This window comes from Meles meles, chromosome 5 (genome assembly GCF_922984935.1).
Source record: "Meles meles chromosome 5, mMelMel3.1 paternal haplotype, whole genome shotgun sequence".
Lineage (NCBI taxonomy): Eukaryota > Metazoa > Chordata > Mammalia > Carnivora > Mustelidae > Meles > Meles meles.
This window is the reverse complement of record NC_060070.1, coordinates 5,560,857-5,585,589: the sequence shown is the minus strand read 5'-3', so window position 1 is coordinate 5,585,589 and position 24,733 is coordinate 5,560,857. Positions and strand designations below refer to the sequence as shown.

Here is a 24,733-nt window from a genome sequence, read left to right as displayed (position 1 = left end):
GAGCGCTGGAGGGGTGACAGTCCATGAACTGAGCTCAGGGGTGGCTCTGAGCCCAGACTGCTCTGGGATGCTGGGGTCATGCCCTCCAGGGTCTCAGCCTCGGTTTCTCTACCTGTCAGGTGACAATTAGACCCATCGCGTGGGACCGTGGACAGAATCAGACTCAGTGTCGGTCAAGTGCACACCACAGAGGAAACATCGTGTAACTAAGGGCTATTACTAACATTATCCAACGTTTGAAAGTTAAAATGAGTATAAAAGAATCTGGCCATTATCATCGTATCGCTGAGCGGGAACTAAAAACAAAGCAAAAAAAAGCCTAAAAATTCCTTGTTGCCAGATTTATAATGTTGAATCATTTTACATTACCTGGAATTTGAGCCTAACATTGATTCTTGATGATCTGAGAGACATAATGCACAGAGAACTTTTTAATCACAAAATAACTACTCATCTATGCCACCAAACACTTGTGGATGACTTTTCTCAGTTACCGCCCCAAAATGCAGAGAACATAAAGTCGTTTTATCTAGTACCTAAAAATACCAACAATGATGACAGCACGGTGATGTGCGTGTAGTGAGAATCGTTGGGAGCTTCCTAGAGAGAAGTACAAGCAAATTTAGGACTGGATGTTCTTTCCAGTGACTTCCTCCGCGGCTTCTCAAAATTAGTGCAATTAACCGTGAGCTGCCACAGTGACGATCAGAAGACCGTGACCAGTGAGGCTGGGACCCAGTGATAAAAGCAGTCCTCTGTCAGGGAGGACAGGCCCGAGGTCAGCCGTGGGCCACCGCAATGTTAGACTGGGACGTACAGACGAGGCTGGGAACCACGCTCATGCGTTCCGATGCGGAATGGCCCGCACGGACACTCAGCGCCCATGGCCGATGCTGGGGTTCGCCACTGCCTGTGCCGCTGTTGTCCTTGCCTGTCCTTCAGTCTTGTTTGTTTTGACTGACTGACTTTCCCGATTTCGGCATTAGATGCATGAGAGTCAAGTCCGTTAAATATGTCTTTTTTCTTTTTTTTTTTTTAAAGATTTTATTTTATTTTATTTTATTTTTTTTAAAGATTTTTTTTTTTTATTTATTTATTTGACAGATAGAGGTCACAAGTAGGCAGAGAGGCAGGCAGAGAGAGAGGAGGAAGCAGGCTCCCCGCGGAGCAGAGAGCCCGATGCGGGGCTCGATCCCAGGACCCTGAGATCATGACCCGAACGAAAGGCAGAGGCTTTAACCCACTGAGCCACCCAGGCGCCCCAATATGTCTTTTTTCTTTATGGGATTCCTTTTCCTAAGTATTTCAAAGCACTCTGCTTAATGACGTCACAGATTGTAAGTATCGTCATATTTCTTGTATGAGTCTTGTGTCAATGTTTCTGTTGCAAATATCTCTCCGTGTTCCCACTGACTTCCTCAGTAGTTCTTTTTATATGTTTTTAAGTTTTTAAATATGGAAGATTATACTTGAAATAGAATTCAAGGAAAGCTAAGAAAACCTTCTAAGTAGTCCAGTTCTCGGGTCCAGGTGCCAGCAACCGTCGCAGTAATACGTCAGTCCAGTAAACACCCATTGCGTCACACCTGCCGCTGATGCTGTCCCACCTACCCTGTGCTAGTCCCCGGGGGGCGTTACTGTGATCCCCTTCTGCTGGTGGAAACACAGACAGGCAGAGCTCAGTGACCTGCTTGTCCAGTTCCTGCAACTGGCAGGTGGGGTGGACCCAGGACCGTGCAGGCAGCCAAGGCTCCCAGCCTTTGCCATGCTGCCTCTCAGCTTTCCTTGGGCAACCCGTCTCCCACAAATCATTGCTAATCCTCCCTCTGTGCCAAAGCTGAATTCTCTTAATTCACTCGCACACAGAACCACCCCTGGGGACAGTCTTAGTGGGGGCAGGTCATATCCATAACCTATTTTATAGGAGAGAAGTTTCCAAGGGACCCCAAATGGAGAGCAGCGCCCAAATCTCCAGCTACTGCTGCCCCTTTCTTTGGCTCCTGAAGATGCACGGACAAGCCCAGACTGAGCCAGTAGGCAGAAGCAGGCCAGGAGCTCCTGGGCAGAGGGGCGGAGCCCTGGCCGCCTCCTGCTGCCTCCCTTCCTGCCTTGTGCCAGCTGCACACCTCACGCCCTGTCTCTAACACTCCCTTGCCCAAACTCTAAGTGAGGATGTCAGTAACAACGCCTGCCTCACAGTCTGTTGCAAAGATGAGATGAATTAATACATTTCAGCAGACTACAGCACCTAAAAAAACAGCAATAAAAAAACACAGAACGGACATCAGCATTGCCGTTATAATGATGTCATGGTTCAAGGGGGAGTGCTCCGCAGGGGCCCGTTCACACAGAGGTGGTTGACAAAGGATGCTTTGTCTTAAACGAAGTCAGACGTGCATGAGCTTAGTGTGAAGTCCAAAGTCAGGGTGAGGGTGAGACAAAAGCTTCTTCAACACCTACCGTATCAAGGGAGACAGCATGGGAAGGGCGTCTGGGTGGCTCAGTCAGCTAAGCATCTGCCTTCGGCTCAGTCCGATCCCAGGGTGCTGGGATTGAGTCCTGCTCAGTGCGGAGCCTGCGTCTCCCTCTCCCTCTGCGTGCCGCTCTGCCTACGTGTGATCTCACTGTCTCTCTCTCTCAAAAATAAATAAATAAATAAAATATTTTTTAAAAAGAGAGAAAGACATTCAAAGACAGCTCCTGTCTTCAAGGAGCTTAATTCCTGTAATTGAGATATTTTCACATTTCCTGTAAAATGGGGTACTTGGTGATAAGTGTTCTAAGAAAAGCATACACTCTCTGTGAATGATTAAAAGGAAAATATCTTGTGATTTTTGTGATCAGGACAGTCTATGATATGAGGAGCTTTTTATAGAATTTAATAAGCAGCGACCGGGAAGGAAGTCGGAATGGAGGAGTAGCACAAAGGAAACCTGAGAAGGTGGGGGGTCTCTTACTCTTGGTTGGAGATAACAGTTGTCATTTGACTGCGGCCCGCGCACCTGGGGGAGATGATCGCAAAGCAAGCGTTGGCCTCAGGCCCATTAAAAAGGGCCTAATTTCCGTCCAAGGAAGCTGAAGTGTTTTCTGCAGATAATGATAAATTTCCAAAGGTTCTCGCCAGTGGAGAAATGCAAAACACACTGAGTTAATGAAGGTTTAACTAGGGGTTGAAAGGGATGAATTTGAGGGGACAGAGAGACAGAAGGCAGGAGACAGTGGTGAAGTTGTTCCAATAGTAAGACCAATTTCGTGTCGCACTGTAAGGGACTAAGTGTGAGGCCAGCTCTGACCACGGAAGGGATGTGGCGTGTAGGATAGGCCTGAGTCACTCTTCTTACACTTTCACGAGTGACACGTCCAAATTCTTTTGGTGACATAGTCCAACGTCTATCATTCTTCATGGAACAAAATTTTCACAAATATAAAGCATACTATATTCAGAATGAAGGAGGAAATGTTATAGGAAACTGTCATTCGGCCAATGTTTGTTTTAAATAGTGCAAATTCAAAGATGCTCCTACTCCCTAACTGGCTGTATTAATATTCTTCAATCACACTGAGTAATCTAAACCAGATTATTTCAAAATTCCATTTCTTCCAGCTCTCTAAAAAGACCTTTCTCTGTGCCTTTGAGTGTACTATTAGAGAAGATGGGTGTCACCTTCTGTCCAGGGCTCAGTGAAATAAGTATGCAATCTCACATTCTTGCAAGGAGTTTTTCCAAGCATATGGCCAGATACAGATTGATCCTGAATGTAAAATCAAACACAGTGCTAATATTTATTAGATAACTTCCCAGCGTATCAATGAATTATTCAAGTTACTAGAAAAGATTTTCCATTACTGCCCTTTATTGTTAATATGAAAGGTTAACAGCAAGTAAAGTTTCTAGAAAAATCCTATGAGCTATGTTGTTCTTTGGAGATTTTAATGACACTTGGGTCAGGAACAACAGTCAATAACGAACTACGAATTTCAGCCCTAACGATCAAATGCAAGGGCCTCTATTTCTTGTCTGTGGCTCACAAGCACACGTGTAAGCACTCAGCAGGGCAAGTGAGCATGTGGCCCCGTTACCTCTCCGGTTTGGAGTATCTGCAGCCCAAAGCCAGCCCTTGTCTCCATGCTGGGAACCAAACAGGCTTCACAAAGGGCAACAGTCAAAGTACAACAATGGAGTGAAGCCTTACGTGCTCATGTCTGGGGTGATCCAAGGCAATGGCCTGACCAAGACAATGCAGCCTTCTCCGCAAAGAGCCGTGTAGTTGAGAGTTGACATCAGGAATTATGGGAATCGAATTTGTTGGAAATTGCAGTTATTATCAGCATATGCGGTCCATGAGATCAGAAAGATTTGCAATAAAATGTTTACCTTCCATGTAAAGAATTGGGGGAACTAAGAAGCTGATATAACAATCAGACAAAATTGTGTAATGAAGTTCAGTGAATATTAGAGAAATTTAACACAAATACTCAAAGAATTACGGGTACATGCATTAATGTCAGGTCCGGGCATGTAAAGAATCCAGGCTCGCCATCTTGTGAGACTTTTAATGAAAGTTTTCATCATTTTTGAAAATTAAATGAATATCTAGAAAATCATGTTTTTGACATCAGTGAGGGTTATAAAAGAGATAATGGAAAAGAAAATAACAGCACTCACCACACTTTGATACGTTCTCATAGTCTAGTGATAGCCCCTAAACCTTCTCTGTTTTAATTCCAGCCCCGATTTTATTTTTGCCAAGATACCATGTAGCCTGATACCTCCAATAGCAATTACAGAATATGACCCAATTATTTCTTCAAGAAAAAAAAAAGAATTTTTTTTTTGGTTAGGAAACTAGATATTTTAATGAAAATGTTCTAAAAGATGCAATTGTAGTAAAATAGATGAGGAAATCTACTTCCTTGTATTAGAATATTTTTCATAAAACATTAAAAATATATTAATGAGAATTTAATCTCATATAAACAAGTTAATCTGCTCTAATATTGCTTTATGCATGTTTATATGAAATTGCATGGGAATAAAACAAATTATGTCATCAGAATATGGTTTTGTATCCCCTACGGAAATACTTGTATAGAACAGTTTTAAAAAGCATATTATAGAGAGAAAAAGAATCTTAGACTTAGTGAAGATGGTATCTTTAAACAAGTTATTTTCTTGAAGAAGCAAGGAAAATTGCTAAAAACAAAATTTATATTTAAAATTAGTCAATAAAGTTCAGTTGTCAGTGTTGGTCTCAGTTTTTCTCCATGTTAAGTGGCAGATCAAGGAAAGGAGAACCATTGGGCAACCAAACCATTTGGGAAGGAAAGAAATATTTTGAGGGATCAGATATAAATGTATTTTTTTTATTTTACAGTAAATTTTCTGAAAACCATATCTGTAGCTATATTTAATTTTTACTAATCATGGTGACTCAAAATTACAATTTGTACAGTATTAATTTCACAGAGTAATTCTAAAAGAATCGTAAGGACTTAAAGGAATTCCGAATTTTGTGTAGGTTTTTTGTTTGTTTGTTTTTACCTTCTGGCTTTTTAGAACCTAATGTTTGGGGTCCTAGGTATGTAGTTTTTTATAGGATTAATCGGTGGTTTCCTGGGGAACTCGGGCCCAGAGCAGTGGCTGGATCTGTGAGCTAAGATGTGAAGGCCTGCGATGTATCTCATGCACTTTATCTTACCTGGTCTTTCAGATAGGACAGTAATTAGACCCGCCAGTAGCTTTTCCATATGAGAAAAACAACTTTCACCGCTTCACACTGATTTCTGCAAACAGCTTGCTTTTTCTTAATTTATAACATTGTATCTTAGAACAGGCTGTACATAAGAGGAAGTGAAAAAAGTCATACATCCCGAAATGTCTTTCCAAATAATAATATTTACCTTACCTCATTGAATAGCATGTCAATTATCAATCTGACCTTGCAGTAGTTCAGTGCCAGTCAGAAATTCAAAATCCTTTATAATGTTTGTTCTCACCTTAGTATCGCTCTCAGAGTAATACGCAACTTTCTTTCTGCTACAAAACTTTGTTGCATTAATTAAGTTGAAATAAGAACATGTAAAGACTTTTTGTTCCCTTATTATTCACTAAAGGGGGCGGGCAGGTTCCTCAGCAGATCTCAAAGCACAGTTGCCACAACTGTGTTTATTTATGCTAAAAGAGATATTCGTACACTCACTGAAATGCATCTCCCGCCAGAGGTCAGGGCTAAGGTTATTGGCATGGTTGATGAGGACGCTCATGTTGCACCTGTCCGCACTGTCTCTCTCCTGAAGATAAATAGCAGACTTCAGTTTCCAAAATAACGGTGTTGTTCTGAATGACCTAATTTGTACAAATTCAGCTTGAGGGGACCCCCCCCAAGTCTTGACTGAAGGCACATGGTAAATGAGGGCCAGACAGAAGCGCTCCGGGTGGTGCCGGTGACTAGCCTCGTTAATAACTGAGCTTGGTCCTTCAAAGGATGACCGAGGAAGGAAACTGACCAGTGGGCGGCTGAATGGGTGGACGGAAAATCATAAGGGAAGGTTGTAAAGAAAGCTTTTTAGAAACTGAATCGCTGTAAATGCTCCTCCTTCTGGAGGTGATAATCAATTTCAAATCAAATAAGTAACTTAATGATCCTGTGATTCCCTCTAAAATCCACAGATTCCCTCCACGATCCCTCCGATTCTTTCAGTTCCCAGGATACTACTGCTTCCGGGCACCTTTAGAAGTAACTGCAAGTGCTTCAGGCCATCCTGTTGCCCCTGAAACAGCGTCTATTGAATCAGTCCAAAAGAAATGATGCCGGAATGTCTTGTGCCCTAGGAAATTTAACTGGAGAGATCTTGTCACTCCCTGGCTTCCCGGGATATTGTGAGACTTTGTTTCTCTTATAAAAACTACCCAGTAGATAAACAGGCTAAAGAACAAATCATTCTCATAGGAGGGGAAAAGAAAAAAATTAAAAAATGAAACCCACATAGCAAAAAAAAAAAAAAAAGTTAAAGAAAAAGTGTTAGCCCTCCTAAGTAGTGGGAAGAATGTTAAATTAACTAAAGTAACCTTGAGTAACGCTTGGCAGACAGAGTCAGGAAACAGGATTTTCATGCTAGCACCCAGGGCTGTGGGGAACACGTAAACTCAGATGCTGCCCGTAACATTATACATTAGAATAACCTTCCTGAAAATCAGTATATATACAACAACCACTGCAAAAAAGAACTGTGAACTGTGTTCACAGTCTTTGAAGCAATAACCTGGCTTCTGAGGGTTGGTTCCCAGAAACAACAGAACTAAGAAAGAGACAGTGCACACCAACACGTGTGTTTATTGCATCACTCTCGAGAATTGTGACAGTCAGAAAGTAGACAGTGTCCCTAACTAGAGGAGAACGGCTACATAATTCACACTCCCGCCCCCGTAGCCGGTAAATAGTCATTAAAAGTTACAGTTCTGTGTAATGTGTATCGATATTGACAGGAACGAAGGCGATAACTTGGTGGAACCGAGCACAATGGTGACAATGTCTTCCAACCTCAAGGCCTTTCTCTGCGTCCGCGCTTTGGCACAGGCCGTCCTTTCCGGGCTGCTTGTCACAAGCCCGTGTCTTCCCAGCGTTCGGGTCTCAACTTCAGTGTCACTTTCTCAGGAAACCTTCCTGGTCATCTGCCTGGGCCAGTCCCATCCCTCTCTGTCGTGTCCCCTGTTTCCGTTGCTCGCTCGAACTTCTCGCTCTGGGAAATGCTCTCGGTCCATCATGGGGTTCGGCGAACGGTCTGTCTCTTCCCCGGGATGCGAGCTCGCGTGTCACTCATCTTGTTCTCCACTCACCTGCAGCTACTACGACATTGCGGGTGCGTCTTCTTGAAGTCCCAGAACTCGGAAGCCCGCCTCTGAGTTTAAATTAGAACCTGGCGCCTGACGCCAGCTGCGGGCTCATCACCTCGCTCCTCTCGGCTTCCCAGGGGGCAGCCAGTTTGCAGACGGGGCTCCGAGCGCGTGGAGTAGAGTGTGAGCGACCAGCAGCTGCTCTCGCCCGCTTCAGGGGCTCTGGCTGCTCCCACAGGCACCCCCCCCCCCCCCGCCACAGCCCAAGCCCATAGACATGGCAGGGGCAGCCCGGCTTACCAGTCCCCCTCCGCTCAGTGGAGGCCAGCCTATGCGGAAAGAGGGCAGGTGACGGATTTGGTGTCTTCCACTTCTTGGCCTACCCTAGAACCCCTTGACTCCCGAAATCCCCACCACTAAAGCTGCTTCTCTGAGCCAAATGTCTCTATAAAAATATGAAGCACCTAGATACAAGGACCCACCATCACCTGGCAGATGTTTTAAGACCAAGAACATAGGTCTTGTCTTGAGAAGCCCATAGAGGGGCAGTGCTCCTTAACGGGCAGTATTTCCAAGATTTCCATTTCCATTAAATGGAATGATTTACTTAGAGGCCTTGGGTGGCGAAGGATGGAAGGACAACAGAGCCCCGGTAGGAGGACCCTGGAGTGAAGGAGGTGAGGACGGCAGCTGAGCCCTGGGTCCCGGTCTCTCCCTCCCCCCTCGAGTCCCGGTCTCTCCCTCCCCCCTCGAAGTTTGTCATCTGTGCTTTTTTGCCAAGGACGTTTGCCCCGTTTGCCCGGAAGCTCCGAGTCTACTGCGCTACGGTCAGATTTGGGAGCCTGGCCAGGGATGGGAGCCACGAGGCCCACCACCATCCCAAGGGACCCACGGCCGTTGAAGAGTCTAGAAGAGGAGAGCTTTTTTGGCCAAAATAGTACCCCCTGCGGTGATGATCGTAGATGGGGTGATTTTAGTTGGAATAAGAAACAGGAGAGCAGTGGTCCTAAAGCCCCATGTCGGTCAGCAGCCTCCTGTGGGGATGACCTGTGAGCCCCAACACTGGCCCGTCCCTTCCCTTGGTCTCACGGTCTCTTCGCGGCATAACTTTCTCCATGTGGTCGGCAATAGGCAAGGACACCTTCTCGTTCCACCCGCCTAAGACCCCCCGCCAACAGCTACATGCTGGATATAAAATGGCAATTTTAACACATTGTTGTTAGTAAATATTAAGTGCCAGTTAGTATCTCAAAACACAAAATAAGGAAATCCAAATATACATTATTTTGCAAATATTAAGTCCCATGGTAATGCTGCATAATTATGACCTAATTGTGGCTCTGGGCAAAAGCATCAGGTTTATATTCAAAAGCAAAACCCACTTTGTCCTGCTGATTTCTAGGACTGCATCTCACGCAGTCAGCTAGCGACCTAGGAAACTGGCTAATCATGAACTGTGCCCCTGAAATTCGGCAAATAGGACTTCACTGTTGGGAAACAGAAATAAACGGGGCCACCGTGCTCAGAGTCAAGCCTGACACCCTTTGCGATAACCCGTCTGTCCCCCACTCCCTCACGTCCCAGCATATCGAACCGTCCCCAAAGGACAACGGGGCTTAGGAAACTCTGGGGGATAAGCTTACGTCATAAATGGCTTAAAAAATGCCACAACTGAGTGTCTCGATAGAGACCCAAGCAGGGTCGGAGGAACCAGTCTAGACTAGAAGGACAAACGACTCCTGAGTAGGACCACTGGAACCCAGGGCTCTGTGTGCACAGCGAGTCTGGGTGACAGTGAACTTGTCCTTCTGCGTGACTTGAAGATAACACCATTCAGGTCTGCTCCTTCTCTGAAGCTGTCGAGTGAACCCATTTTATAAACGATAAAGTGAAAAGCTTCCTCCAAACTGTTCCGTGGGCTGTCCCTCCTGTCCTACCACAGAGGAGAGCTAAATTATGGCCATAAGAGTTAAATTATGGCCAGTCCACTGTTACTCAGGTGCAGGAAGACCGATGTCCTCATGGCTACGGCACTAACAAATGTAGAAATTTATCAACGGCATGTTAAAGTCATAAGGACATAACACAGGTCCTCTCATTTTATCCATGCACCGGCCGTCACAGGTGAGTATTACAGCTGCTTCGATCGGAGACTGAGCACCAGGTTGAAGGTCCCACGGAGCCGGGCTGCAGCCAGCCTGGGTGTGGTTCAACGTCCGCCGGCCTCAACCCCTTGGGGATACTGTTTCTTTTGTCCGGACTCACCTCCTCTTAAAATCCTGATTCGGAGGAAAGCGACTGTGTGCACTAAGCTGAGGCATCTTCCAACGATAAAAACGTAACTCGGGCAAATACACATTCTTCGTTCGAAAGTATCGGAAGTCAGCGTATTTGGCCGACCGGCGTCTCCAGCAAGCTTTGGTTTCACTTCTCACACGAACTGGGTGCTGCTGCCGCGCCAGACTAAATGGCCACATCTTCATTCCCCCACGCCACACACAATTTAGATATATATATATTTTAACTACTTTGATAGGACTTGAGCAAAACCTTGAACATTTGTAAAAGTTTTGTTAGGCAAGCACCAGTATTTTCAGGTGACTTTCTGCGCCAGCGCGCTTGGTGACAAAGTGGGCGTCTCTTGCCACATTTCACTCACCAGTGTAGAGGCTGATAGAAGTTGATAGTCAGAGCTTTGGAAGATATTGCAAGGTTATTTTAAACTGAGACACCCGTAAGAGGCTTGACGGTTTTCACGCTGTCGCTTGCAACAGCCACTCGGTCTGCTCAGCCCTGGAGACTGCTCAGATCTGTTCATTTAATATATTATTTTTGCATTAGTTGAGCTCATTTGATGAGAAACGTTCCCACTCTGTAAAATTTCCAGCTGATGGCTTGGAAATCTACTTGAATTTTGCGCCCAATAATTCATTTCAGAATTTCCAAGGAGGAGATAGTTAAGGCAAGCCGAGATAAACCCCAGATCAGCAGGAAAACATCTGATCGACGTGTGTTTTCACTGTAAGCATCATTAGTGAGTTGATCTCCTTAATTATTTTCTGCAGTAGGACAAAAAGTACATCAAGGCCATGGAGGCCTTTTACTTTGTGGCTCCCTGCCCACTGTGCAGGCGGTTCCTCTAAAACGTTCGAACCAAACTTTGTCATGCTGCCGACGTCCAACGTGGTCCTGCACAGGCTTGAGTTCCGAATTCATTACTTAGATGAAAGATCCAACAAAGATATTTTGGGGAATATATCTCCCCATAGTTTACTGCATCTGCTGGTAACATTTGGTAGAGATTTGAAACTTCTCTTTTCATTTTTGTGCCTCAATTTAAAAAAAAAAAATTAGAGCTGAAAGTGGGTTGTATCATTAATGTTTCCTGCTAATGGAAAACCATAATAACAGCTGTCATTTTGGCTCACTTTAAAAAATTTTTAGTATCAGTCTAAAAGTAGTAAAATTGTTTCCAATAGGTTTGCCTCACTCCTGAAAGCAGCAATCAATATTTCTTTTCCAATTAAAATCATGTATTTGGTTATCTCTGGGGCTGGTTAGAAATAATATAAGAAATTATATTAAACAAAATTTAGATATTAAATGAAAACACTATAAAAAGTTGGCATTTTCTTCATCTTGGAACAAATGTTGCTAATAAAGTGAATGGAATAATCTGATTTTTCATTTTGGAAAAAAAAAGTTTTATCTTCTCAAATTTGAGGGTGATCCAGGTAAACCCCACTTTAGATCCAGGGAGACTTTGGGAAACAGATGAAGCTGCCTAACTACAGACACCCTCCATGCACCTAAACACATTTGCTCAGACTTGTCCAAATTCACATAAATGCTCTTTTCATGGATAGGAACTCACAAGCATGTACATAGTGGACAAGAATAAGCATTAGGCAAATTGTTGGCACTCCATTTGGCATATAGTTTATTTAGAACGGAATTTGCTTATGTTGAATCTGGTTTGGGTAAACCCACAAAGTAGTAATTTATTCATTCAAACCTTCCCTTGACCCATGTTCAGGTTGCACCTGACGCCCATGAACAAGGTTTACACTGTGAGAAGGAGGACCCTATCCTTCAGGAGGTGGTGAAGTGTAGGAGGACTAAGTAAGCATCAAACACTTCCTAAGGGTTCCAGAGTGACGTGGAAATAGGAGCGTGAATGGATTGCCGGCTCTAGCCCTAGGAATTCAAAAGAAGGAAAGATGACTTGGTCAACTTCACAGAGAAGTCAGTCAGAGCGAGCCTTAGGAAGGGTAAGGTCGGGCTTACCAAGAAGGAGAGGGGAGCATATTGTTGTGGGGAATTTCAAAGGCAGAAATGAAAATTGCTCACATTGGGGTCAGGAAGAAATCGGGTCTGCGTGGAACAGGAGGTCTTGGTGGGAAAGAGCAAAGTAGGAGACTGACCTCGTGAGGAAGAGCAGAGTCTAGAGGGCTCCGATGATCGGGAACTTGAATTTGACAGATCACACCACGTGGGCACAGATGTCGCCTGTGGTCGGGAGAACACAATGAGGAAGTTAATCTGCAGGCGAAGTAAGCAAGGAAGGGGAGGCCGCGAAGATGGGAGGACAGAATAGACGACTAGTTACAACCCAGGGTGGCCCGGGTTTATGGCACAGACCCACCATGCACCACACATCGCCAACTGAATACAGCAAAGACGGCGCTAAGACTCGGGGCTTGCAAGGCTAATGGACTCAGCACTCCCCTCGTGAGCCCATTTGAGAACCTCCACACAGCACTGGGTTCCGTCAGTGACTATTCAAGAGTCCCACGGAGCAGTGTACTGAAGGAACACCTCAGGACGATAGGGACCTTGCACTTTGTTCCATAATCTCCCCAGCTTCTGTGGCTTTGGGTTGGCTTTTCTTTTGTTTTCAAAGATTATAGAAAGATAGCTACAAGATTCCTCCTGTTTACCTCTTCACTCTCCCTCTCTCTTCTTTTAAAAATATTTTATTTATTTATTTGACTGAGAGCGAGAGTAAGAGAGAGTGCCCGCACAAGCAGGGGGAAGGGCAGGCAGAGGGAGAGGGAGAAGCAGGCTCCCCGCTGAGCAGGGAGCCCCGTGAGCGGCTGGATCCCTGGACCCTGGGATCACGACCTGAGCCGAAGAAAGACGTTTAACTGCCTTAGCCACCCGAGCGCCCTGAGAGAGGTTATTATGGGGGTCTAGGAACACTCAGTAATTCTTCCATATAAATTAAAGGTAATTGCTTCTTCGATTTATACACTTTGGCTTACAAAAGGTTTTATAGAAACGCTTTACTTTCAAAGAGCTGGGAAAACCAGTAAATCACAAATGCTCCTAAAGATGGGGGTATGGAATGTGAAATTAATCCTAGAGTTTCCCTCTATTACTCACGTATTGTATGGCACCGAAAAAATAAAAAAGCCCTTCCAATCGGCCAGCCCTGATTGTTGTCTTTCTGCACACCCTGTGAAGGATGTCATTATTTCAAGCGCTTATGATGAAGCGAAGAAGCATAATAGTCCGTGTCACGAAAAGGAGGCTAAGATGAGCAGGGTGCCGCCCTGGGAAGCAGGAGTGTGTGGATTGCACAGGTCCCATGTCTGCCCCGCCCCCCAGCATTGATTCACCTAGACCCTCTCCCCCAGTGGCATTCCTCCTCTACGGGCTTGAGTTCTTCTCCAGCTAGAAAGGCGGAGTTTGTGCTGCCTTGCCCCTTCCCTGTGTTGACAGAGGATGCTGACGTCTCTCTTTCTGGATCTTCTTGTTGCACTTCAGGGACACCTGCAGCGATTTCTCCATCACCCACGGTTTCCGTGGCTCTGTTGACCTATTTCACTTCCCTAAACGGAGTTTGCTTGTCTAGGGAGGGACGCCAGCGACAGTAGCCCGCTCACTGGGCTGGTCTTTGTTTTAAGTGACGCTACGTTCGCTTTGCTGTTATTATTATGATGCCACCGCGGGATAGGCCAGCGAGAAACAGATTCAGGACAGAACTGGACAGAGAACTCTCTGCTGCTTTTAGACGCAGTCCGCTCACTAAATGCTGCGGGCCAACAAGAAGAGAGATTCACTTCCACTTCAGAAACTTGAATCCAGTCAAATTCAACGGCCACCAAACCTATTGTTACAGTTATCCTGTAGAGAGATAAATTAGCCAACCCCCCTACTTTTTTCCGTATAACTTCCAGATTAAAATGGTCATTATTCAGAGATGGACCTAACTTGCTTTTTTGTAATCTTGACCAGATCACTATCAATTGAATACATTAAAAATCCACATTTGGTCTTTATTTTAAGAAGTCGGAATCTATATAGACTTATTGAAATAGCAGAGTGGAATAACTTTTCACAGTGTGTCAACAAGTGATTTGACTTTTTGACAGTGTTTTATTTCTTTCTGCCTGAAATAGTGCTTTTACTTCCAAATTATATAACCATTAGGCCTTTCAGGTTTTCTTAGAATTTGATCTGAAGGCTGAGTTTGATACTTGGAGATTTGCGACTTACTTTGTGGAATTATACATTTGCTTTATCAACTTTTCAGCTGAAATACAATGCATCTCTTGAAGAACCACCATTTCCAAAAAGCACGTTCCAAAGTTTTATTGTGATCTTACAAAACATAATGTTAGGATAGTAGGAACCAGAGATCACCCAAAGTTCAATCCCTTCTTTGTATGGGGGAGGGAACTGAGATTCAGAGGAACTAAGCAACCTGTCCATAGTGAGACATCTAGTAAGTTACTGAACACTGAAGTTACTAAGTTGTTGAAAAGCTGTATTACAAGTCATTTGCCTTGACATCCAATGTTGTTTTTACTACGCCAGTACATTCTAGTGTCATCATTGTTAATATTTATAGAGAAATAAATCTAATTTGCAGTTAGCGGATGGCAATTGTTTAGAAATTTTCATTGTCTCTCTGAAGGGGAATTTTAATATTTAATAGACAATTGTGCCAAGATCCATGATATCTTCAATTTCACAAGTGATCGGTGGCCCCGTTCAGAAGATGAAAACCCTTCCTTGAGCTTTTGAAACCGTGTTGGCTTAGTAGACTTTTGCTTTAGTCACCCAGCCCCTGTGTCAAAAAGGGAGGAAGAGAGAGAGACATCCAGCTGGGAATCGAGGTCTTGCTTCAAAGCTTTTATCTCCAGAGGAAAGAAATCTTGTGAATTTCATTACTGTCAACAAGATCTGAGAAGATTTGAAGTATTTAAGCCCTTGGGCATCTCCAGCATGCCAAATGCTATGGTTATTATAAGTTATTGGTTGTTAAAACATTGCAACTTTCATTCACACCCCCCATGAATGAACGAAGACTTTGGAAATATCCATTGTACAGTCATACTTTGGGGTATGTTGAAAACCATTACTTCCTACGAAGATAAGAAGTCAACAAGGAAGCGGTGACTAAGCTTAAGCCAAACGTGGAAACACCTGGAATTCTGAACGGGGTGACATGTGTTATGCTGAAGGAAAGAAAAAGATCAGTCCCTCCAAGTACCACAGCAAAGCTAAGAAAGAAAACAAAAGAAGCATTGGCATAGGATTCTAAAAAACGATAACCTTCAGAACATCTCCCCCAAGGTGTCCTTCTCTCGGGGCAGAAAAATGAGTTGTGTTGTAGGATTTTCTTTCCCTCTTCACTTTCTCCTCTATTCCCTCGTCTCCAAAAAGGATCAGATTGGAACTCACAATTGTTTCCACTGTACTTTTCCAACCTTTACGGGAGAAAACCCTTTGGTTCCAAAACAAGGAACTATTTCTCAGAGTCAATTGGGTCCAAGCTAACCCCAAATAAAGAGATATTTCTGGCAAAACAAATATTGACAATTTAAGCTAGGTCTTGAAAGTAAAAATTTCTTAAAAAGTAAAATATATCTTCTGTTTCTCTTTTCCTCCTTTCTTAAATTAAAAAGAAAAAATTCAAAATGCTTTAGAAAAACCATTTCATCAATATTATGAGATATAATTTCAATGACATCTCTTTTTTAATGATAAGAGTTATCTTTTGGAAAATGTTAGTTTTATTCTACCGAAGCTGACATCTGCTTAAACACCAGTTAAGTGTGCCCAGGGAATTCCTGCTTGGGTCATCTCAATCTTGTAACTGCTAAATCCACGACACCCAAAGGAAAAATTTGTTCAGAATCATCCAACAGAAAATCTGTGATCAAGAAGGATCTTGTAATAATAATAATAATATTTGCGGTAGGTCCCACCTGCACATACCTGCCAAGACCTGAACCCAGACCCCAAGGGCTCACTTTCTTTCTCCACAGGGATGACCTCACTGACGCGCAGCCGGGAAGGAATGCAGCTTTAGCTCTGACCGAGGCCATCAGAAGTTACAGGTTCTGACAAGTAGAACTCCTTACCGCTGGTCTTTAGAGAGCTTGAGATATTTTAGCACAGCACTGAGAAACCAAAAAGTGCCTTTTCTGGTCTAGAAAGAAACGCTTTGGTTTCTTCTGGTAGCGCTCTTTTTTTTTTTTTCTTTTTTTTTTTTTTTTAATTTCACTCTTGCTTTGGGGATGTCCGCCAGCCCCGCTGGGCTACATACCACAGGACCAGAGTCCTTGCTACCTGCTCAAGCTCGCCAAGCACGTCACCTGGGGAAACAGTAAAACAAATGTGCTGTCTGTAAGTCACTTTACATCAAAGGATGCTCTCATACTGAGAACCGCTTCGGGCTGGACTTGGTCTGGATACACGTTCAAATACCGTGTCTGCGAAGTGACCACACTTCACAACGCATGAGACCCCACACACGAATGGCCAGAGAAACCACGGGAGGCCAGAAGAGGGTATAGCCAAACCATGATGGGTCAGAAGCAATTCCTTTCAAAGCTCTGGTTTTATGGCTGCAGTTTCACCCGAGGTACACTGTGAGCATGGGTCTGCCTGGCTCACTGTCCAGTACTGCCAACGGGTGCTGTGAATGCAGCTCTATCGGGGGAACCGTCTTTTCATCTGAGAAATGGGCTATTTCCCTGGTTGTTCAAGGTGCTGTTGTACACGGGGGAGGTGACATGAGCCACTGTGGTTGCCCAGCATGGGGAGCTAACATCATAAAGTCGCAGCTTTTAAAGTCAGTAGTGAGCATCAAGTGACCAGAGCCTGGACAGCATTTGAACCCCCCCCCCCCCATCGTTTCTAGACCCACACAGGTGCTTTGTTTTGTTTTTTTTTTTATGATTTTATTTATTTATTTGACAGAGAAAAATCACAAGTAGACAGAGAGGCAGGCAGAGAGAGAGAGAGGAAAGCAGGCTCTCTGCTCAGCAGTGATGCGGGACTCGTGCTTTGTAACCGAATTTCCCAAGCCAGCATTTTCTCTTAGAGTGTGTGGTTCGTTGACTTCTAAAAGCACTTAGGTCTTTCCCACGGGGGTGGAGGGTCCCGCTCTGCCTTCCGGGGAACAAGGACCACTCCAGCCGGGACATCCCCCAAACCCAAAGAAGCATTTCCCTTCTGGAAATTGGGCCTGTCCATCTTCTTAGTCACACCCAGAAAGTACAGGCTGAGTTTAAAAATGATTTCATCTGTTGGTTCACGTAATAGTTCAGGAACGTGGAATAAGCCACCCCAGGTAGGCAGTTACAAGTTTTATATTTCCGATGCCTTAAATAGTGCTTTCCCTTCCAAGTAACACCTTTGTGTAGTACTGTTCCCATGAGAGTATCTACACATTTAACATTTAAGAGTATTTACCGAGAAATAGTCAAGTGAGAAAAATCCAAATGTGGATGTAACTGCTTGAGCCTCACTGTGTCTGTCCACGTGTCTGAGATAGAAGTCTGGGGCGTCTGCTGGAAACACGCAGATAAGGGTGCTCTCTGGACACAGGTGACTGAGACAAGCCAAGCAGCAAGGGGGATGCCCGTGGCCCTGAGGGTCCGTGAGGCGAGGGCGCACAAGCCTGCATTTCCTTCCACGGTGGGTGTGTGTGATCAGAGCGTTCTACAAGAGGCCGCGCAGGCAGAGGTTCCCCAGGAAGGTGATAAGCCCTGATTTTCCTGGGTCTCATTACCCCGTGGTGCCCAGCAGAGTGCCTGGTCTACAGAGGGCTGCACATCGTAGCAGCTCCTGGCAGGGCTGGGGCCAAAGGCACCCTCAGTGGGACCAAAAAATTCTGCCACCACCAACTGCGATGCTGATGTGGGAAGCCCTTGCTCTAGCCGCTGAAAGTGTCCCCTTTATTCTGGCTTTGCTTCCCCTGCCTTTTTCCCCCCTTCCTGTAATCACATTAACTGAAGGGAAAGAATGCAGCTTCTACATGGTTCAGAAATCGCAAAAGTGCTAAGAGAATATCTCACCCAAATCCTACAAGATACGTGTCTGTTGCTGGCCCGTGTCCACTACACACAGATATTTGTGTGAAATGCAGATGTGTCTCAAGTAGCATCCCTGTGAGGTGGCCCTTGTTGGCGAGGTGTGATTCATAGTCACGTCTCAGAGCCGCTGAGTTCATCACCAGGAGCAGGCTGGTGCCAGAAGCAAAACTGGGATCCATACATCCTGGTTCTGAGCAATGTGGCGCCTGGAAGAGAAAGCATCTAGATCAGGGCAGTTTAAAGAGGGGTATATAGGAAAAAAGCATGCATGTGATAAAACCTATTGCCTACATCATCGACCATGTTTCAACATGCAGAATAACAAATGCATTTACGAGGGTACTAAACAGGCACCACTTTCAACCACTACCTGCACACGGCCTGCATGGAGAATCTCCAAGAAGATTGCTACACCCCTTGCTCTGCTCTGCTTGCCTATTATCCCTCTAGAAAAGCAGTCTGGCTTAAACCTCTGTTACAGCCCCTGTTTGCTTGGTTATAAATAAAACACATCTTTTCCATCGTCGGTGTATCTTTCCAGCTGCTGGACATAAAACAGATACCTCGCTTCCTAAATTGAAATGTCATCTTTCTAATCAGAATTGACGATTGTAAATAACCATCCGGATTTTTTTTAAGAGCCCTATTCTTACAAGTGAACCTTCCGACCGCATCACGCGTGTTGGAAATGGTGAGCTCCAGCTCAGATTCTCAAAGAAATGGCAATATAACTGCTTGGAAACGGAGAGCACATCGCTCACCTACCTCTCAACATGGTTTGAGGCTAAATTGTGCCCTGTCATCGCTAAAGCATGCCAAATAAGGGATGTGTTCCTTTTTGGTCTTTTTTTTTTTTTCTGCCCCAGCGATATACATTCTGCCGACCAGAAAATATGCCAACTCCGACTCACTTTTTGAATAAGCAACTTCTGTTCTGTTCTGTTCTCTTTTATCATTTGGGCTTATACGCTGTTGAGAAACAAAAAAGCTACATAGTTTACTTACTCCTACAGTTAAATATTTTTTAAAAAGCAAGAATAGGTTATTATTGAAATAAAATGTTGCTTGTCACTGTAGCCTTCTGGAAGTCAGTGGGAAAAACAGGGTGTGTTAAGCTTTCCATTGTGTGCAGACTTTCCAGCCCCCTCTGCCTCCGTCAGGAAAATATGTGTCCCATGATCTATTCAGCTCTTGACCTTTTGACTAATATGCCAACAAAAGATGCCATTTATTAGTGATTGATTTACGTATCTTTGCCATAAGGAACGAGATCGAGGCTGTCGCCACTCAGCACCATCACCGATGACATTTGCCGTGTGCCCTCTAGGTGTTTGCGCTATGGGCTTGGCTGTCCCGTGCGAGCAAAGCTCATGCCACCTTCCCTCTAAGTCCACGTCTTTCGTGACCAGGAGGAGTCTATCAGGAATGCCATGTTGGAAAAAGGCACAGAAAGATCAGTCAAAGACGCCTGCTGGACACGCTTGCCATTCCAGTTGGAATCTTGGGAAGCAGAAGCTGTTCCGAACAGAACCTTCTATGATATCCATTGCACTTGTCACACGTGACCTGTCTCTGTCCCTCCTGCCCCTTTTTCTGACTCTCTTGCCCTGCCTTCTTCCGGACTTTCTTTCTTAAGGTCTTTTCTTTACACCTGTAACAAATATCAAAGACTCCCTCTGACACACACACATACACACCCGTGCACACGCGTCCTTCTCTCTTAATTCAACCTAAAGACTTTCTCCTTTTGCAAAGTTCCTCCAGGTAGATTAATACCACATTGTCCTCCTTAGTGGGCACTTCTGACTGCAAGGACTCTCTCCTCCCACCACCATGTGAATCCAGAGGAAAAAATAAGCCTGTTACTCTGTGCGTTGGTCTACATTTTTGTTTTCTAAAAAGTTTATCTTTTGCTCAAAAGCTATAAGGTAAAAATCTTTCTTCAAACATCTTATCTCTTGCTTATTCTACAGTAACTCGTATTTCATTCTTTAGGATGATCAACTACTCTGTACATCAAACTCACTTAAATTGAGATTTCTGTGTGATCACAGAAATGCTTGCTTCATGAGGAAGAAAAGCCCATCTAACTGAGGTGCCTGGGTGGCTCAGTTGTCTAACTGGCTGACTCTCGGTTTTGGCTCAGGTCATGATCTCAGGGTCATAAGATCGAGCCCTGCATCCGGCTCTGTGCTGGGCATGGTGCCTGCTTAAGATTCTCTTTCTCCCTCTCCCTCTGTCCCTGCGCCCTGCTTCACGCCTCTCTCACGTGCCTGCACTCTCACTCTCTCTAAAAAAAAAAAAAGAAAGAAAGAAAATCCCACCTAATGGCAATGGCTGTGCATTACAAGGCCATTTGTTATGAAAAATTGATATATACCATAGCTTTATGACTCATAATCCCACTTTCTGAAAATCAGTAATATTTCTGCCTGCCTTCACCCCCGCCGAAAGAAACTAATCAGGAAAGTGATCCCTTTTCCTTATGCTATAAGACAGTGATATTTCTCTAATGAGTTTCTGGAAAAATCAAGCAAAAGAGCTCTTATCTCTGCTGTATGGGACTGCATTTGTTCCTTTTAATACTGGTCTGAGCCACTGCTCGGTCCTTCCGTGCATGTCCAAAATAACTGAGGAGAAAAGTTTGAAGAACCATTTTCCCTCTCTAATTTTCACAGTCAAACAAAATCCACATTTTGGAGCCATACTTGAAATGTGGACAGAATGAGGACTTTTATCTGCAGCTCCGGCCCGAGCGGGTCGGCTGCCGGTCACTTCAGCGGAGATAAGACGGGGTGACGTCAGCATCTGGGCAGCGGCGTGATCGTGCTCTGCTTCTTGGGAGCACAGGGCCGGTTGAAGCCCCTGGAAACCTGCGCGAAGCGCATCATGGCTATGTGTCAGAGATAGCTACTGGGGGAACCCTCGTGGCATCTCCATCCTCTGGTTGGAAGCCAGGGGTCTCCGCTCTAGTTAGACTCCCTCACACCTGGGTAGTTCCTGCAGACATCGTACAGGTTGGGTGCAATCAGGTACTTCTCCTCCAAATGGTTTGAGATGGAGTTTGCCCACCCCGGCTCCCAAGGCCGCTGAAGGCCCATCCCGGGAACCCCTTCCCGCGCAGAAGCGGGGGAGTGGGGGAGCCGCAGAGGGCCCTTCAAGGTTCTGCAAGGCCCGGCCTTGGCTGGTCCCTGGGAAACCGTCTGATAGCTCCAGCAGGAAAGGCAGTTTCCTCCTAGCCGCCCCCCCCCAATCTGTGCGATGGAAATCACCGCAGATGACTGCACGCTTGGAGGAGGGACAGACACAACAGCACCAAAGACTTGGGGGCAGGCTCGGCCTCTCCTTCCCAAGCGTATCTGTTCGAACCCCTACCCAAGGAGAGCGTTCATTTCTGGGACTTTGAAGAACTCAGGGTCCAAGAGAACACTCATTGTCACGGTCAGGCCTGAGATCTGTGGTCTGTCGTGTGCCTGTGATCGCCCCACTTGAGGTTAGTCTGCTATTCCCTTAGTTCAGAGGGCTTTGCCTCGGCCGCAGTGTGGGGCTTTACGAGCGCGCAGAGCTGCTGGTTAACACTCCTAGAACTCCCCGGGACCACCTAGAAGACGGGACGCTCTTGCGTCCTCTCACAAGCGTTTGGAGAAAATGCCTAGACGGAGGTGTAGGGTTTCTTGGAGAAAACAGCACAGTAACAGGGCTCTTTGTGTGTTTGAACCAGTGAACTCGGGAGACGGCATCGACTACAGCCAGCAGAAGCGGGAGAACATCGGCGACCTGATCCAGGAGACGCTGGAGGCCTTCGAGCGCTACGGCGGGGAGGACGCCTTCATCAACATCAAGTACATGGTCCCCACCTACGAGTCGTGCGTGCTCAACTAGCGGGCGGGGCCCCCTCCCGGCCCCGCGCCCGCGACCCACTCCGCTGCTTTCGGCATCTCCTTCCTGGTGACTTCTACAGCTTTCTCTTCTCCAGCTGCTAAAATAGTGGCTTCTGGACCATTGGACCGTTAGCCCTATTGAGAGCAAGGCTTTCCAACGCATAAATAGCGCCTGTTTCTTAGATTACAATAGTGTACTGTGCTTATTTGTTCTCCGAGAAGAATTGCTTCTTTATACGGCTCGGACAGAAGCAGGAGTCTGAGCGAAACCTTCAGTTGTATAGACAATAAAACTATGATTTTCATGCGCAATTCAGCAATTGCTGTTCTGTGTCTGCCTGCCCCGAGGGTGATGTCAGAGGTTGTAAGGGAAGAGTTTATGCTGACGGCTTAATAGGTGTTTGTCGTGGAGGAGAAACCGGGTTCTGCGGCCCCTCTGCGGCAGCTGGGCAGAGCTCCGCGCTTGGACTTCAATAAAACCGTTGACTCTCCATCCCACTTGCAGAAGGACAGGGTTGTGGCCCCTTACGGGGCTCAGCTACCAACATAGTGAATGCTCCCAGCCCACTCGTCGTCTGGGCTTGTGGGGAGCTTTCCTGTGCGTGTCTAGGGAGACTGGAGGGTTGGGGGGGGGGAATAAAATGCAACACGGCAAACGCGATAAAAATGCCAGCGTGAATGCTTGTCCCTCCACATTACGACCTGCCACGTGTGCAGACCTGGTGTGTTGCTGACAAGATGTCACCCGGCCGTTTGCCCGGGGCTTTTGGTCATTTTCAAGAATGACTTACCGGCGTCTCAGCAATTGTTTGGCCATTCTCCTTTCCTTTGCCCCCACTCACAAGGTGGACGGGTTCTCCTCTCTGTAGGTCTAAAGTCAGTATTTTGGAATTTTATTGTAACCAAAAAAAAAAAAAAAAGACAAAGAACATGTACTTTTTCATTTAACTGAGTGGGAAAAAAGAGGCACCCAAAGAGAACCCCAACCGTAAGGTAATCGCCGCCCCCCACGCCCCGTATGGCTTTTTAGGCTCAGCTGGGTACTGAGCTCAGGGCGTTTGAAACTCAGCCCAGAAAACTCCATAAAGACGGACCACTGACTTCGCACACCTGAGAAATGCCGCAACTGCCCAGAAATGCATAGCCTGGAGCCTCTCGTTCTGTAGCAAAGTGCAGTTTCTGCACAAAAGTGAAGATGCGGGACGTGCTCCACGGTGCACGGAGCATTGGCCTCGAGATTACTGTCACTAATTATTCAAGACTCAAGTTTCCCAAGGCAAACACCAAATTTGAAGACTGGTTCATCATTCATCTTCCGCGACGACCGGCTCAGCGTACGAAATCTCGCATCTCAGCAGCTCCCACCACCCAGATTCCGGAAGCATTTTTTAGGATAAACAGAGACGCGTGACTATGTAAAACAAAGTGGCTTTGGTGTATATTTTGCAAAGGCGTAGTTAGAAGCAGACACCGACAGGTTAAGGCAGGTTTTTCTCCAAACCGTAATGTTCACTTACACCCATCAGCGCCTGTCCTGGCATCACGGACGTATCTGAAGGGACACCCACATCCATGAGACTCAGAAAGGTGGTGGCTTGTTGGCACCTTTGGAAAGTTCCTACTTTCATTGTTTTGTTAGGAGACGGAGGCAGGGCTGGCCTACGGCAGAAACAGGCCTGGCTTCTCGCTCTGGGTCATGTTCTTGAAAGCTACCTGGGAGAGGGAGCAGAGAGCGTTGTGTCGTGTCCCCCCACCCCGTCCAAGAGCCCCAGCTTTGGCCTGGAACTAAAACATCACAGTTCCTCTTCCTGCTCTCAGCGTACTAGTTCTGCACCTTGGGCATGTTAGTCAACCTCTCTGAGCGTCAGGTTTCCTCGGCAGTAAGGTAGAAATCATTCCTAGGAATGTTGTAAGGACTAGAGTGATCCATGGGAAGGGCTGAGTGCAGTTTCTTAAACCTTTGGCGTTTTATTTCCAAGAGAAACATTATGAACAATGATGAGTTTTCCCCCCAGCAAAGCAATGCATATTCGGAGAATCTTCCAACAACATGGCACTTCCTTCAAGACAGTGATGAGTTCTTTGTTATAAGGAGATAATTTTTGCAGAAACCAAAATAACTCCATACATAGCACCACGTTCTCCGGAGAATTCGTCAAAAGTCATTTTACCGCTGCGGAGATAGGAGTGGCCTGCTTTTCAGATCCTACCCTAGGTTTGCCTTCTGCTTCTCCCAAGGAATTTCGGATTAACTCAAAGGCGATTGTGGCTTCCTTCACCGGCTAACATCTTTGCACTGAAAGATGCCTAAGGGCATGCGGCAATGAAAAGGGGGAGCTGTCAGGCACTGGTGTGGTAGGCAATGGTGTTTGCCTGTGTGTTTGTGTGCGATTGTGTTATTTTTACCGGAAGACGCCAGCCCAGTGTCCCAGTTAGTTTAAGGGAAGCAGTCAGTCAAGCCCTGAATGTGAGAGTCACGATCTGGGCCGAAACTCTGAGCTTGGTACTCAGGAGCTGCAGAGCCCAGAGCGAGCCACTGGAACCTGGTCTAATCACCCCTAATAGCCTCTGCTTCCCAGGATCCCTGCAAGGGCCAAATGATGGGGCAAGGCCCAGTGGTTAGAGCACCGGAGCGGGAACCGGCAGATCTGGATGTGAATCTCTTTCCACCAAGAAAGACGCCT

At 45.7% G+C, this 24,733-nt stretch overlaps 1 protein-coding gene across 2 annotated transcripts in view; it reads left to right on the top strand.

Moving 5' to 3' along the window:
• PACRG (parkin coregulated) overlaps positions 1-22,705 on the top strand; it is a 511,595-nt gene extending 488,890 nt beyond the window's left edge. The window contains exon 4 of one of the 2 annotated variants that reach the window (XM_046005594.1): positions 21,890-22,705. In XM_046005594.1, coding sequence (XP_045861550.1) covers positions 21,890-22,050 — 161 coding nt within the window. In that variant the 3' untranslated portion in view covers positions 22,051-22,705. The remainder of the gene's footprint in view (positions 1-21,889) is intronic. The other variant, XM_046005592.1, reaches the window with a different exon arrangement.
• The last annotated feature ends 2,028 nt before the right edge of the window (positions 22,706-24,733 follow it).